This window comes from Triturus cristatus, chromosome 10 (assembly GCF_964204655.1).
Source record: "Triturus cristatus chromosome 10, aTriCri1.1, whole genome shotgun sequence".
NCBI lineage: Eukaryota > Metazoa > Chordata > Amphibia > Caudata > Salamandridae > Triturus > Triturus cristatus.
The window spans coordinates 1,089,942,662-1,089,959,502 of NC_140593.1; the positions used below are offsets into that span (position 1 = coordinate 1,089,942,662).

Below are 16,841 nucleotides of genomic sequence, written 5' to 3' on the forward strand. Positions count from 1 at the left end.
GAAACTGTTGTGCAAGTGCTGGCGCAGGTCCCGGAGGAGGCCCCGGGTTATTTTCTCCAATACTGTATCAGACTGGAGAGATGTGGCAAGATTCACTATTTGTGGGCTTGACACTACGGACTCGCTGGGCAGAGCAATGTCATCGGTGGATGTTCATTGCCATTGCAGGCTGAGAGCTTCTGTCTTTGGAGTTGTCCAGGCATTACATATGGACATGCCCTTTGATGGCACCAGTCTCTTTGGAGACCAGGCAGACATAAGGACTTGCGGTCTACCACCAAGCTGTCCCCTATCTGCTTTTCACCCCTTTCGTGGCCACAGAAGCAGCTTTCAGCCGTGCCAGCAATATCTCATCCACAAGACTGTATAAGTTCAGCAACCTCCGTGGGTGTGGTTTGTTTCGACCAGGTGGGTCAGGTGGCCAGAAGCCCAGTCAGTCGAGTCCTCCCCCTGCCACCTCTAATTTTTCCTAGTTCAGCCATTCAAGATAATGTGCAGCCAGTTGATGGCCGGATCAGCCATTTCCTCCACCACTGGCAAAACATCACATCAGACATGTGGATTCCTCAGATAGTCAGAAGGGGCTACTCCCTTTCCTTTGAGACTACCCCTCCCTATGATCGACTGATGGAGGACCACCTGAACTTGTTCCAGGAGGAAGTCCGTGCTCTTTTGGCCAAGGGAGTCCTAGAGCGGGTTCCAGTGCCAAAAGTAGGCTGTGGTTGCTATTTCTGCTAGTTTTTGGTCCCGAAAAAGGACAAATGCATTAATCCTTTTCTAGTTCTGCGAGCCCTCAACTACTTCCTCAAGAAGGAAGAGTTCAAAATGCTCACTCTGCCTCTGGTCTCGTCTGCCTTAGACCCCGGGGATTGGATAGTAGCGTTGGACTTGCAGAACGTCTTTTTTCAAATTTCCGTCCTGCATACCAGTCGGCGCTACTTGCAGTCCATGGTAGGCCACAAGCTCTTTTAGTTCACAGTGATCTCCTTTGGACTTACCAGCACCCCATAGGTGTTCACCAAGGTGATTGCGGTGGTCACAGGTCATCTGCGCAGATCAGGGGTGTCAGTCTTCTATCTCGACGACTGGTTATTGAAGGCAAGTTCGCCCCAGACTGTCCTCTCCCACCTCCAGACTCCGGTGAATCTCCTGCTTTCATTGGGGTTTACTATCAGAGTGCGGAATTCGCACCTGACTCCCTCTAAAATGCTCCCATTTTATCAGAGCTGTTCTGGACACAGTGCAGGTTCTGGCATTTCCTCCCGAATGGCGAGTCCAGGATATTCAGGCTGTACCAATATTTCAGTCTCTATCCTGGATTTCGATGAGGCTGACTGATGCTGCTGGGCCTCACCTCCTCCTGCATCCTGCCAATAATGCATACCATATGGCACCAGACCAGGCATGCTTCTCCTACTGAGCATCGATCCTCCAATGAGGCTGCCCCTTCAATAGGATCTTGTGTCGCAGCATCAGGGAGGGCCCTCTACCCGAACTGGTTAACTCTATGCCTTCTAGTGTGGAGATGGAGCGGCGGCAGTTGACCGTATTCGATCTTCCTGCCGAAGTTTGTGATGTGATTGTGGCAGCCAGGCGTCTATCTACCAAGAGCATATATGCCTGCCAGTGGCAGAAATTTGTCAAATATTTTTTATATTGACCCTTGGCCAGCAGGGCCTTGTCTTCCTTCTTCTAAATCCCCTATTGTAAATTGTTTTGTTTAAGGGGCATGTACATATGTTCCCACCTGCCCCTTTCATCATGCCTCTTTGGGACCTTAATTTGGTTCTCACCTTCCTGATGTGTGCTCTGTTCGAACCTCTGCACAACTGCCCCTTCGGCTGTTTTCCAACAAAACAGCCTTTAGTGGCAATTTCTGTCGGGGGGGGGGGGGAGGGGGGGCATTATAGGCTCTGTCATCCAAGCTGCCTTACCTGGCCGTCTTCCTTGATAACTAGGTGCTTCGCCCTAGGACCTCTTTCTTACTGAAAGTGGTAACACCATTCGACGTGGGACAATCTTTCACCTTGCCCACTTTCTATGCTCCTCTGCACCCCTCTGAAGAGGATGAGCAACTTCACGGTCTGGACCCAAAAAGAGCATTGGTGTTCTACTGTGAACCGTGCTAAAGAGTTCGGGTAGATGACCAACTCTTCTTGGGGTACCTTGGATCAATTAAAGGTTGTGCGGTGCAGAAGAGGACTATCTCGCGATGGTTCGTCCTCTGCATCAAAATTTGCTACGCTCTGACCAAGAATCATCCTCCTGAAGTCTAAAGAGCTCATTTCACCAGCGTCAAGGCTGCGACCACAGCATTGCAATGTGGTTTTCCAGTCCTTGACATTTGTCAGGCAGCAATGTGGGCATCACTGCACACATGTACTAAGCCCTACTACCTGGACAGTCATGTCTGCCGGCAAGGCCTTTTTGGCTGCTCTGACCTGCAGGACTTCTCGTCAGATCTGGTCTGCAGTCCCTCCTCTGGAGATGGTATTGCCTGGGTATCTATTCTAAGGTAAGGAAACCGCGGTTAGATGTTTCTATCAGATAAGTTACTTACCTTTGGTAATGCCTTATCTGGTAGACACATAATCTAGCTGTAGATTCCTTACTGACAGTCAAATCCCCCGCTCCATCCTCCCTGCCCTTCAGACAGGTTTTTAGGGTTAAAACTGATCCCTTTCAGGGCTCTAGTTGTTCTAAACACACCATTGTCGGTGCACGTTGTGGCTTTGCGCTCCTGGCATGGAAAGTTCTGAAAAGTAACTGACATCAGTGCGCCAAGGTGGTGCAGATATAGGTGACTGTGACATCACTTCCAGTGCAGATAACGCCACCTGGAGATGACTGACGCCAAGGGTAATGCTGGAGCAGAAGTCTTTTGGATCCAGACTGGGATATTCTAATGTAAAGAATCTGCGGCTAGATTCTCTACACTACTGAAGGTAACTAACTTGTCCTTTTGGATGGCTGTTGCTTTACTACGTGGTCAATGCCCACTGTGGTATCCATACTTTTATGTCAGATGTCTGACCGATTATTTATTTCAGCATGTTTTATTCTTTCTTCAGTGCATAGGCGGTTAGTTTACTCCTATGTCAGTGTATTTTATTTAGATATCCCAGCAGTATTTGTATTGTCCCTATTCCAATTTCCTAGGGATACGACTGGTTCTATGCTACAAATTGCTATTGGCAGGTCTGGTGGCTTAATGGACTGTGTCCACTGTAAGGACCCGTGTTTCATCTTATGGTCACAGGTTCATGTCTTGGTGGGTATACTCAGCAATTCGTCCTTCTTAGGTTGATAAAATGGCTACCAGTGACGTGGGTTACAATACTCATCCGTTCAATGTCAGGATACCATTTGTGATGAACATGCGCTTTACAAATGCACATTTTTGGTTATGTTGGCTTCTGTATCTTTTATATAGAGCATTAGTTATACTTTGCCACAGATGAAAAACCCCTCTCTGTTGCAGAGTAGGTCTGGCTTGGATAAAACTTTATGTAGCAAAAAAGTATTGCTCCTTAACATGACCTGCTGATCTGTGTCTCAAGTATCAAACACCCTGTTCGAGTCTGGCTATGTTCACCAATAGTTTTTATGATAGGTTTATTTGGCAAATTGTCCTACAATCATGGGACACGTTCGTCCTACGCTTTCTTTCTGACCTTTCTTACTGCGTGGGTGACGTGCGTGGGTGACGTGCGTGAGTTTGGTTACCCTTAAGGGTGTAAATAGTCTTCTATTCATTTTGTTGGTTGGCTTCTGCCATGGCTGTTTTACAAACAAGATTTATTTTATTCCCATGCTTTTTAACTCTTCACTTTACTTATCTGTGGTTCTTCCACAGATGTCTTAATTTGTAAAGCATGTTATTGCTCACCTACATTATAAAGGTCCGGGGTTTTTCTCTGGTTGTAGACCAGTTTTTTTTCTAAGTTATAGACTTTTAATTCTCAGTTCGCAGACTTCCCTCCGGGGATAGTATGCTTTGATATTTGATTTTTTTTAAGGTCTCGCCTGAGCTAGTGCATGCGCTGCTCGGAGACATATTTTCTATACAGGTTTCCAAAGTGCTACCCAACGCTGCCTAACGCTTGCGTTCATGCGAGCGTGCACGCGTGCAGCCGCCAATCACTGTTGCGCGCACCACTCGCATGATTACCACACAGCATGTCCCGTCCTCGCGATCACTTTCGCTGCGATCGCGATTACTTTCGCTTTCACGGCCGCGCGCCCAATACTTGTTGAAGGTGCTTTGAAGGTCAGGCCTATTCCAATGTACTTAATTTAACATCTGTCTTGAATCAGGTGCCAGAAGATCAGTCACAAATACTAACATGGTCCCCCAGTGCACCTCTGTACCCTCAAACTAGCCGAATCACATACCCAGCAACCCTCTCCACCTTCTCAGGACACCTATCAGAAGACCCAGGTCTCTGGATGCCATCACAGCATCAGCAGTGAAAGGACCCAAAAGGTGGTACCCCCACAATTCAATCAAATCTCTAATCCGCATCCACGTACTGAGGAAACAGTGTTCTCCCAATCTTTCTTCTCCGACTGAGCCCGACTTATCTAGAACCCCCCCCTCCCCTGACCCCTCCCGACCTCCGACGAGCCCCATTTCTTGCTCACTTCAAGAAAGACATCCGAATGGCGGTTTTCTCAAGACACTTCCTCAAAGGACATTATCAGACCCAGACAGCAACTCCTACCTCATCCCACCCCTAGTACCAAAGATGCAATCACCATAACATTGTGTGGCCTCTTGTCCGCGTCTGCCCTCAGTTGTGTACTGAATTGGATTGCACCCACCCTCATGGTCCATCATTTATATAAACCACAATAAACATTCTTTATGTAACCAGACTCTAGGACGTTTCACCACGCCTCTTTTCACAATTTTTTACCATGGGTGTATTTTATAAAATAACACGGTGCTACATTACCATCACTTAAATTATTCACTATGTTGGTTGTACACCTGGTCCTGAACAGTGTACAGCTCTCTGACGCCTGACCGGGCCTAATCCCTGCTATATACAACCACAAATAAATTAACACACAAAAACATACATAAATGAAAACACACCTCATGTAGTGGCTCAAAGGGTTTAGTTGAAGGGGCAGAGGCGCGTGATCATGACCGATAAACTGGTGCCCTGTGGGTGGTAGAAGGGAGGGGTGAAGAGGATCTATGTGTTGAACCATGCCCCAAATATCCATTCCTTTAAATCTGTACGTTATTGTGTATATGATTCGTGCCTGAGATGCTCACAAATTGCATTTTGTTGGATACTTCAGTGTTGCATGCTCACAAACTAGTGCCACGAAAAACTCTATGCACAAGTGCCTAGAAGCAAATCAATCAGCACTTCATCTCAAGTAAAAACATCCTTCTCAACAGTAAATGGACAAAACCCAGTCGCAAAGCAGCAATTTACTGAGAAATAGTAAATATACATATGTTTAACATTTTGTTGCACAGTTGAAAGACCTCGAGCTAAAGGAAAGATACACCAGACTCTGTTTACGTCCTCCACTGTTTGTGTTTTAGAAGCTTGGGAACAGTGCAAAATAATTTTCAATGTCTTCGAGATAGGAATACACCTGTACATTACTGGCGCATGCAGATGCTATTATTTAGAGATAACAAGACTGGAAATAATTGAAATCAAAACAGCATGCACTCAGCCGTTGCATGGAAAAATACTATACATTTGTGAGGGAGAATCATCTTTGCTGCACATTTTCAAAATGTCTGTGACAGCTCTGGTACAGGCCCATGCCCCAGACACATATCTGAAGTAGGAACACTTATTGTCACTCCTTAAAGGGAATCCATTCAATGAGGTACCCTTCAGAAGAGCTGTTAAATAGCCTTGTAGGTGTTAACTTCAGTTCATACAACCAGGTGCAAAGCAACAGAGGTAGAGCACAGAACCCCAAGGAACTAGCGAAGATATGGGGTTAAATGTGGGATTCCTTGACCAGTTCTGAAGACCCTATTTCAAAAATGATAAAGACAGATTGAAAATCGTCCTAGGAAAGTCTACTGGTGCTTTTGTGGGGAAGAAGAGTAGTCTTGTGTACATGCACTTGATGCAGAATTCGAAAAAGATTAAAATCTGATTTACCAAGCATTCTCTGCTCCTTTCTATAAATGTGGCCAGTCTCCCCCTCTCATCACTAGAACTGGGGACTGTTTGGAAAAGGAGACCCTCATCCTTTCTTGCATTGTCTTTTTCAAACCGATCTTAACAAGAGCATTAAGCCGTTGCCTTTCTTCCTGCGTCCCTGCATATGTCCCCCTCAATGTGTTCAGTGCGTGGATACCCTTGAGAGGTCTTGCAATTGGAACAGGAGTGCAGAATTGCCAAGAAATTACAAAGTCCTAATACACATTTCACCCCTTTCAAGAGGAGTCCATAGGACAGACTTAGTCTGCATTGGCACATCAGCAGGTAGGCATGACTTATGTTGCCACTACTTCAGCTATAGCTTTTGGACCAAGTCACACTACACAAGAACATGGTGCAGGGTCAATTGGTAGCCAGGTTTATATTCCATCATTCACCTAGTTTGTTAGTTTTGGGGAAGAGTAGACTTCCAAATGCTAGAAGATCAACAAAAGTTGGTAAAGCCAATAAGCCTGGCTTGCAATCAGAGTCCTGGCTAAAACATCAAAACAGCCTACTGCACTAAAAAAAGAACTGTATTTTAAGTAAGGAATCTGCGACTAGATGTCTGTCAGATGAATGTTACTTAACTTTGAGAACGCATTATCTGGTAGAGACAGGATCAAGGTGCAGATTCCTTAAGCCCCTCCCATCCTCCCTGCTATGCGAACTGAGTTCTCTATGGTCATTGATTTCTTTTAGACTTCACATACTGAATTGTTCCTTCAGTGAATATTTGAGACAGTCCTGTTTGGTCTCAATGATTTTCTTTAAAAATTCACATACTGAATGCTCAATTCCGTGATTATTTGACACAGGTGTTTATTTTAGCACATGGCTTCAATAGTTTTAGGTCTCGCCTGACCCAGCGCATGCGCTGGTCTGGCGAGACTTTTTGAGAGGGCTCCAAAAAGTGATACCAGGCCAGCCTAGAGCTACAGTGCATGTGTGCGCGCGCGCGCTGCGCTGGACCGAGATTACTTTCACTTTCGCGTCCGCACGGCCGCTTTGATGTTTGATCGCGATCGCCGCTTGTTTTTACATGCAGCTAATAAGTCAAGGTGGCCCTCTTAAACAACAAACATAAACTACTGCAATTTGTGTGTTTATTGAGCCTTATAGCTAAACCTCTTACTCCCAAACATTTTAACTAAATGCTTTTTTGTAAAGTCTGTTTTGAGTGCTCATATATTATATTACTCTCTCTTGTCAAACATAAGATTCCAATTATTAAAAGGCAGTATCGTTTAATTGTATGTGCTGGGCGTGATTCATGGTTTCATTAAAGACCGATTGCAATTGGTGTAATTGAACACAGACCCAAATGCCATGAATGGAAGGTAAACCCAGTCTGCATAGACTACATTCGATTGTACTCTGACGTCGTCTCCACCTGCTCACTCATTGTTCCTTGCCTAGGCACCCTTGACGGATGAATAGTAAATACAACGTACACCCTAACTAACATTTCATAACCAAGCACGCCAAGGGCCCGAGCTTGCTGCTCGTTGATCCTTCTCTGGCATGGGTTCGTTCCCAGATCAGGGTTAGTTTTGTGTGTGCTGGCACTTGATTGGACATTTGTTATGTTTAATCTCGTGATCTCGGTATTGCACATCAGCCATCCTCTCCCTGTTCCCTCAATGCCCCAGGTTGGCTTTACTCTGCGTCAGAGGTTTGAACCCACCCCACTTCACAATCGGAGTGTGAGGGGGTGCAAATAGCTCTGTCTCTGCTGTGGGTGGGATAAAAGTGTTGTGACGTCGCCAACGTACTGGGTCCAATAAAGCATTTCACAACTCAACAATTGTTTACGTATTTTCATATACCCGATGTATTTCCTGAAATTTAGCGTGTTTGATTATTTATCAAAAACCAGCCAATTACGGTAAAGTTAGTCATAGGAATTGCCGGTTAGTGATTGATAGGTTTTCTGAAAATAGCCGTACAGTTTGCCTTAAGCTAGTCACAGAGGCAGTTGTTGAAACCAAAATGAAAATCATAGAAACATTCTTGGTTATTGTAGGTTTGGAAACCTCGACATGTTCTTGTCACCAGGCACACCTGTTGCCCTAATCGATCTAAAATCAGAAACTAAGCTAGGTGGTGCCTGTTTATAAACTGGCTCCTCTTAAGAGTCATTCCTCTTTACATTTTAGAATGTTATTAGTGCATGTTTTCTCTATTACTCACCTTCATCAGATGTAGCATAGTAATAACTGTTTAACTAACTTAGCTGATCTGAGAGTGCAATATATCTTGATAGTTTTGTCAAGACTCCACGTTCTTGGCTTGGCACAATGGAAGTCACAGGATAAATGCAACATGGCAGCCCACGTCCAGGTCTGAAGAGCAGGATTTGCGAAGAAGTCAAAAAATCCCCACAGGCATAGGTGCAGCATGTACAAGGGTTACGTATGATTGTAATAGTGTCGCTGGCCTACACCTGTATTCCCTAACCATGTGAGTGTGGAATGCCCGTGTCATAGGACATTTTCAGGCCTTCAGTTAGCATGAGTGAGATTTCACTTTTGCATTTATTTTACTTTTTGCCTCTTGGAAAACAAATTTCCAGGTGAGCACCTTCCTTCTCTCAAATCACATTAAGGAAATGAGATGTTCCCCGGCCTTTTTCACTCGTTCAACATCTCTTAGCGGCTGGTTGTGCAAGGTGTATGTTTAGTAGTGCAAAGATACGTAGAGAAGGCATTACAAATGTCTGTAAATTGCCAGAAAATTACATCTCAGTGGGTATTTACATCATCCCATGACCATTCACAGGTACTCATTTAGAAACATTGACTTTCCCTCTCCCTAGTATCGCAGTTACAAAGAACTCTGCCCTCTTGTTTGAATTTCCCAGATTTGTAACTCTTATCTGCAAAAATAAATAGATGCAAATATTGTGCATTCTAGTCCGAACTTATATGCAGACTTTATACTTTTTTCATGTGCGTGTCTATTTCGCAAGAGGAAATATTTTGTAAATCTGGCTCTATGCGGCACAAAATCAAAGGACTCCGTTGGCGCTTAACATGCGGGTACCCCAAATCTTGCAATCTTGACCAAACTGCATTTTGGCATCAGATCAATAACTTGATCAGAACCTGACTGACCAAACAAGTTCAATTAGTTTGTTCGACATCTATCTGTCTCACTTCTACCGAGGAGATGCCATTGTTTGTCCTACAACTCGCTATCTCAGATCTACGGTGTTGATGTGGTTCTTTGCCTCACATCTGTCTCAGATCTACGGTGTTGATGTGTTTGTTTGCCCTCAACATTCCGTCTCAGATCTATGGTGTTGGTGTGGTTGTTTGCCCTACAACTCTCCGTCTCATTTCCATGCTGTTGATGTGGTGGTTTGCCTGTTGCTTGGTAGAGCGGCACAGTGATCTGTGACTCATTATCCCTCTCTATTTGCAGTGGTCAGCCTCCTCTCCATTCCTGATCCTTCCTGATGGTATACATTGACAAACGCTGCTCACTAAGTATTATGCTGATGGCCATTAATGCAGCACTAGAAATATGTCCCCAGGATCGGTATTAATGTTATGTGAATTGGAGCGGCCTCCCTGCCTTGCCCACCTGCTCCTGCTGTATGTGCTCTGTCGAATTGTTTTGACAACCGTTGAGCTAAGTATGGGGACGCGCGTGCCAGTGAATAATGGTTTGGAAGCCAGGATGGAGGAAATTGGAGACAAGGTACACGCTCTGTGCAGACATACAACTCATCCACAGCTAAAACCGCTGTCAACAGTGCAAACCTTTTGTCGGAAACAAAAGACAACTCTCCTTACACAGAAACAGAGCCTTAGTTGTGTGCAGGCGCAGTTCAAGGGGCAATGACAGGCAATGCTATTTCACATTTGCTGTATAGTCGACTTAAGTGCATTATGTTTCAGATGTATCCATATTTCCAAAGCCTACCTTTTTCATTCAGGTCATGTGGCACAAAATGTTCTGAGACTACATATAAGTAAATCATGGCCTCTTGAGAGATGAGACACAGCCTCGAGCTGAAGGGACCTTGAAGGGACCTTGAGTCATTAGGCACTGTGCCGATTGGACAGGCTTTATCAACGCACCCCACCTGGTAAATGTGAGGACCTATCAGCAGCTACATCTGTATGCCTGTCCTCTCACTGTTAGCACCTCTGGCGGGAGGCTATCAACCAACCAACTTTATTGAAGATGCCACCTCCAAAATACAGAGTCAAATGAGTGTTTATTCCAATCTGTACTTCTGTCTCATACTTATGGCAGGTAAGCACAATTTCTAAATATGAAGTTCTAGCCTTCCCGCAATATGATACAGGCATATCACCAGCTGATCCATAGCCCAGACCTAGACCCTGATTATGACCGAGGTCTAGTGGTAATTACCACATGCCAGGGTGAACAGCCACACATTTACCAAACTGTCTGATCGAAAGCTAAGATAGACGTTTTAAGGCATGGGCAAAGTGGGCAGTTGCCCTGGGCCCCCACCTTCCAAGGGGCCGCAGGAAACTAAATGATCTCTCTTTTTGACCTCTATTCTTTTATTTCTCTATCTAAACCTCTCTCCCTCTCTGCCTTTGTCACTTCCACTCCGCAGTACACCACCATCATGCTATGCCAGATCTATGTTCTGCAACAAAAAAATAGGCAGCATGAGGATGGAAACCAGGATATCAATCAATGAACTCAAATGGCCAGAAAATCACACTTGAGCCAGGATTGATAGAGGAAGAGTGACAGCTGTACTATCTAATTTGCAGATGACCACAACAACAATTAATTATTAATTCAATATACATTAAAATGACTATTACCTGCCGCCCAAGCCATTCTTATAGCTTTGGGGGCCTGGAATAGTCCGAATTGCCACACTTGTAGGATTGTGATGGTTAGTAGCTGTGTTGTTACTATCATTTGCAGCATGGCAGGGGCAATGTTTGGCGCAAGCTGCAATGGCCTCCTGACCAGAGCCCTGGCATTTTATTTTTTACAACCTAAGCACTGAAATAGACTAAATATGGTCACAATAGAAAACAGATTTGTATCACTACAGATACCCTGGAGCTGAACAGAGGGATTCACTGCCATTCCACTTGCCTGAAAATGCTGGCAGCTCTAGAATTCTCTGCAACAGGCACCACACAAAGGGCAGTAGGAATGGTGCATGGCATTTCCTAACCTGGCTCGTCTAAGGAAAGGGGTACGACCGACATTTAAGTGAAAGCGCTGCATGGGCGCATTTACAAACAAGCATTTGAAATGCAATAGGTCTCGCATTTACGAAACTCTATTCGTGCAAATGCTTGTTTACCTTATTGCATTAGCAACCGTTTATGCCTGCGACTGAGTGACCGTATAATCTCCTAGTTGCACTTGCTATGCTAAAAAATTAGCTTTTTGGCCTAGCGCAGGCCGTGAAGGATCACATCAATGAGATCATCAGCAGTGCCTGCCTGCCCTCTGTTACTGAGAACTACAGTCACACAGTCTGTCTCCGGTTAGTGCCCTTCCTCCCATTTTTGGTGCTTTGCAGATATGTTTTAAGATCTTACTAGAGTTTCTCATTGCTCGTCGCCACTGTCCCACTCCCGCACCGCCAAACTCAACAACCGCCTGCCCGACATATTACTAGGATTCTCATTGTCTGGCAGGTCAGTTCATTGGCGTTCCCAAGGCGGTGCCTTTCTCCATAAAGGTTCGACCGCCATACTTGTAATACTACAGTCGGACCATTGGAGTGGCGGTCCCTGAATGCCACCGCACCTCCACTAAGGGTTCAGCAGTCCTGATGCAATCAGGCCCTTAGTCATAATTGTTACAGTGTAAATATTGGCTTTGATGAATGTAGCTTTTTTTTGTTGCTTTCGATGCTTGGGTTCAGGAGGCATCTGGAGAGTTGTGAGATTTGATGTTATTCGTGCAGTCTCTTTGGTTGGTGTTTAAAGTTTCCTGGGCAGAAGGCTTAGAGTTGATGGGTTTCCTTGTAGTACTGGTGTTTGTATGTTTGATGTTGTTGATAGTTTGTAGGTGTTGATCAGGAGTTTGACATCTGGCTTGTGGTAGATCTCTCAAGGCCGGGATGTTTTCTTGGAGGAGATCTTTAGGGTGTTCGCTCGATTTTGTAGGCTGTCTCCTGAAATACTACAACTTAAGGCATTCTGATTTGTCTATTTATTGCTGAAATATTGACATAAATTGGGAGGACACCTCAACCCTCAAATTAAAGAACATATGGATTACATGGTGGTTTGGCAATGTTACCAATTGTGAACCCGCAAAGGGTCCCATGCTAGAGATGGGGGAAGTTACTTACCTGTAACAGTGGTTAGCCAACATAGGTTACTTAGAATCAGAAGTGACTCACCCAACCTCCCTGATTTAAATGGTTAGTAGTTTGATATGTTTCAAAACGTATATGGAGTTCCTGTGTACATCTTCCATCTCAACAGAAAGAGGAACTTCCAGGGGCCTAATGCATACCCCTGCAGCCCTGCATTGTAGAGTGGTCTCCCACCTTTCAGGCAGGACCGGACTTGCTGTGTCTGGCATCGGGAGTTTCCCAGGGAGGCTGGAAGGGTAGGGGCCAGTTTTGTTACTAGGGGCAGTTTTGCAGCAGTGCTGCTATATCGGCCTCCAGTAACAAATTCAGCAGGCAAGCTTTTCCAGCTTCTGGGTCCAGGCAGTGCTTCCCTACGGGCTGGTCTGAGAAAATTGCCAGGGCTACTTTGGGTTCCCAGTCTGGCCCTAATTTCAGGGGGTCCTCATTCAGCCTAAGCCAATGAATAACTGAGACATAGGATATGAAGGGTTCTTCTTCATAGTTTGCAGGGGGGCCCCATCACTTTGCAATCCACCACTGGGAACTCCTAAAGGCAAAAGGGTCTTCTAAGCTCTAAAGAGTGACGCCAAAAGGTGTTCTACTGCTTTTTGGGACATGGGCCCCAGAGAGGGCTGTACAATTATTCAAGAGAATGCATCTAAAAAGGACCAGTGAGCTGTGACTGGGATTATCACAGGGAAGTAACTTTCACTTATGCAAAATCACCTTAAAGAATATATCTACAGATATGTTCTACAAACATATGTACATACTCTGTGGCATATACATGCCAATAACATTTCCAAACATGCTGCAAACCAAAATACAGTATTCTAGCATATGTTTATAAAGAAATTCTCAAATAACACTGAATCAGGACCACACTTACTGATGGCAGATGTACTGTAGTCATACTCACGCAACAAGCATATGCAATGCAATAGGTCTCACATTTAAGCGAGTTTAAGCTAATGGCATTGTACATGACAATGGGTTTTATTTATGTTTCAAAAACCAAAACATAAATAAGACATTGTAATTTACAATGCCAAAAGCTCAAACTCCCGTAAATGCGAGACCTGTTGCATTGCAAATGCTTGTTATATGTGGCTCCATGTTTTGAGCATGGAAAATAGTCGCTAAATGGACTCCGTCACATTGTGCGATGACGTCTGTACGGAGTCGTGCGGTGCCCTCTTCCAGCGCATGGTCATGCTGTAGAACATTTTTTCTGATCCAGTCTCTCGCCTGGGGGATGATTCAACAGTTAGGATCTGCGACTAGATCCTGTCTCCACCAGATAGTGCGTTCACAAAGGTAAGTAACTTGTTCATCATATTTCGGTTAATGTCCCTAAAGTAATGATCATCTAAAAGGAAACTTTCCCTTGCATTTGCAAGTCATGTATTTCGATAAGAATGCCACAAAATAGTTGTAACACTTATGGCAAACACTGTTATTGTTCGTAATTCACTTTGAATGTGTTTTTTTTCCTTTCTTTTCTTTATATTTGCATGCTGCATGCTGATACAGAGTGAGGATGAAGAGACGGATTACGATATGAATGACTCAGATTAATCTTTTATGTAATGGTGAGAACTAGCTCTCCCAATTAGGTAGCTCATTTCAATCCCCTAGTTGTTTCCAAAGTAACCAATCTTAGCTCCTTTCCAGATTGGTTACTTTTTCCTTTGTGATTGTGGTCTCCTTTGGCCAGGCTCTTCCTCCGCTCTAATTGATCATATTGTGAAGCAGATTGTTAATGACCCGCTAAAGGGATCGATGTAATTAAGCTGAAACTTTTATTTGGCTTTCTTTTCAAAAGGTATTCTAATGTGGATATGCCTTGTTACCTTAGTAAATTGTCCTGTGTGCCTTCTGAAGACATTTTATTACAAATCTGATATTTTATGTAACATGTAAAAGATTTTAAATGGTTATTTCTGAAGCCCCTTTCATGTATCCTTCTGAAACTTCCTCTTCATATTTCTATGTCTGATGTGTAGTTTTTCACAAACTATAGTCCAATCCATATGAAATTAGACGACTGCTTTAAACATCTATTAACTGTTGGCTGTTTACCGATTCCTCTGTGTCAAATATATTTTGGTTTGAGATGCAGTGCTGATAAGCTGAACCATATTAATTCTGTTGATGGGTTTAAACAATAGCAACTTGAATATATTTTCATGTACTTCTGTAGAAATGAAAATAAAATCTTCTCAGCCCCCGTAGAATGAAGCACATCTGACATAGAACCTTCGTAGTTCAACAGATGTGACCTTCTTACAAGGCATGGAGGAGAGGAAGATGTAATGTTGGCTCTTTACTAAGTCTTGCTCCCAAAGGCATTTTCATTTTGGGGATGACTAAAAGGCAGACCCCTGAAAACAAATTGTTCACAGTAGATAGCATGGGCAGTGTTTTTGTTTTTTGTCCTAAAACACTAGCGCAGTACTATACGTTGATTGGACACTCTGAAACTGAAGGGCCTTATTCAGGCACCGAATATCTTGTTACTGTCTAAGTTGAGGAAAGGAGTTTGAGGTGGAGAGGGAGAAATGGAACACAACAGTTGCTCATTGCGTCTCTGTTTTTGCCATGTTTTAGCTCACTAAAAACAGTGTAGAATGACTGTGCACATTGCAAATTTCTTAGAAGAGCTGCCCGGAGGTGTGGATTTGTATTCCTGTTAGTTTATTTCTTTAGAACAGTAACAAAAAAAGGCAAAATGATAGTCCAAGGACACCTGCAATAAAATGTGTAATTTTGTCTTCCCTCTGTCCAGCTACTGCATCCATATAGCATCTGGAGTAGTGATGCTGATGTCCTAGATGTTCAATCTGGTGATGCAGAGTGGATAGTCTAGTTGAGCTGGATTATTCTTTGTTTAACTTGATGCCTTGTTAATGGTTGGGTAGAGCAAGGACCTTTACGATGGCAGTAGATGCAAGCACTCTTCCTGTCATTTTCGATGTATGTTTGGAAAGAACGAGTCCTGAGCTTGAAATCTATTGCACAGATTCAATCAGAAAACCAGCACTGTATGAATGTAACCTTTACTTTCCCACCAATTTTACGCAAGGAAGTAGATAGTCAGTCCTGTCAACTGGGATAATAAGGTGCAGTGCTCCCTGGCATGTATGTAACGTGACTGGGAAATGCTCTGCTTGGTGAAATGATGGTTAATAAGTCCGCGATGGAGCTTTATCCTGAGGACCTTCTGAAATGCCACTATTAATGGCAGATTTTCTTGATTCCACTTGCCCTCTGAGTGAAGAACTTTAGGAAAATGCCATTCTTTATTTGAAGCTTCTGTCAGTGTGCCAGTTTCTCCACAGGTTTGTCCAGATAATGCAGTCTCATTTAAGTTGACCCTGCAGCACTCCAGCCCTGATGTTACCCCAGAGTTGTGGTATATATGAAAGCAAGTGCAATAAAGATTGTGTTCTTAGGTCTCGCCTACCAATAGTTCATGTGTCACTGCAAGGGGTATTGTTTGCCGTTAGGGGCTTGGAGCCTGCCCATTGCTTGCCATTCTATGGCTTTGTCACTTATTTGCTGCCTCCTAATTGGCGAGTGCTTCCCAATGTCCCTCCCTGTTCTACATTTTGGAGCAGTGACTAAGTACTGGTTGATTTACTTTTAGAAGTACCCTTCCACTTTCCATCTGCTGCTCCCTGGGCTTCAGGTACTCTTTTTTTTATAGATTTTATTGGCATATTATCAAGCATGAAGGCAATCACTTCATATTTTGAGAGTATACACTGTTATCGATATTATATATTCGATAGAAACATAACTGAATAACTTCAATGCAGTTAAATGCTCATTATATACATAACTGATGTTATGTTAAACTTTTGTTTAGTGCACGTACACCAACGGTTTCATGGGGCTGGTATGGCAGACGTAAGGTGACAGGAGACTGAAAATTAGATGTTATTATGAGTGGGCAAACAGATGAGTCTTAAGCAGTTTTCGGAACTGTACGTAAGAGGTAGTCTATCTCATCTCCACCGGGAGCGAGTTCCAAAATTGAGGCTCTAGGACAGCAAATCGTAGGCCTCCATGCTTGTTGCGTTTAAAAAGGGGAGAGGTCAATAGATTCAAATGAGCGGAGCGCAGATCGCGGGAGGGGATATATCTTTGAATCTGGGATGAAATAAAGGCAGGGCTGTTGCCGTGAAGGGCTTTAAAGATGGCGCATCCCAACTTGAAAATGCATCATTTGGCCACAGGAAGCCAGTGTAAATTTTTCAGTATAGGTGTCGCCTGCTGCCATTTTGGATAAGTTTGGCAGCTTGGTTTTGAACCAGTTGAAGAGGTTT

General features: G+C 43.9%; 1 protein-coding gene across 4 annotated transcripts in view; it reads left to right on the plus strand.

Annotated features, from left to right (window-relative positions):
* KCTD5 (potassium channel tetramerization domain containing 5) overlaps positions 1 to 16,841 on the plus strand; it is a 370,201-nt gene that overhangs the window by 312,716 nt on the left and 40,644 nt on the right. For 2 of the 4 annotated variants that reach the window (XM_085629272.1, XM_085629274.1), the window contains one exon: positions 14,044 to 14,102. The exons of the other annotated variants lie outside the window; for them this stretch is intronic. In XM_085629272.1, the coding sequence (XP_085485398.1) occupies positions 14,044 to 14,088 (45 nt within the window). In that variant the 3' untranslated portion in view covers positions 14,089 to 14,102. The remainder of the gene's footprint in view (positions 1 to 14,043; positions 14,103 to 16,841) is intronic. 4 annotated transcript variants of the gene reach the window in all.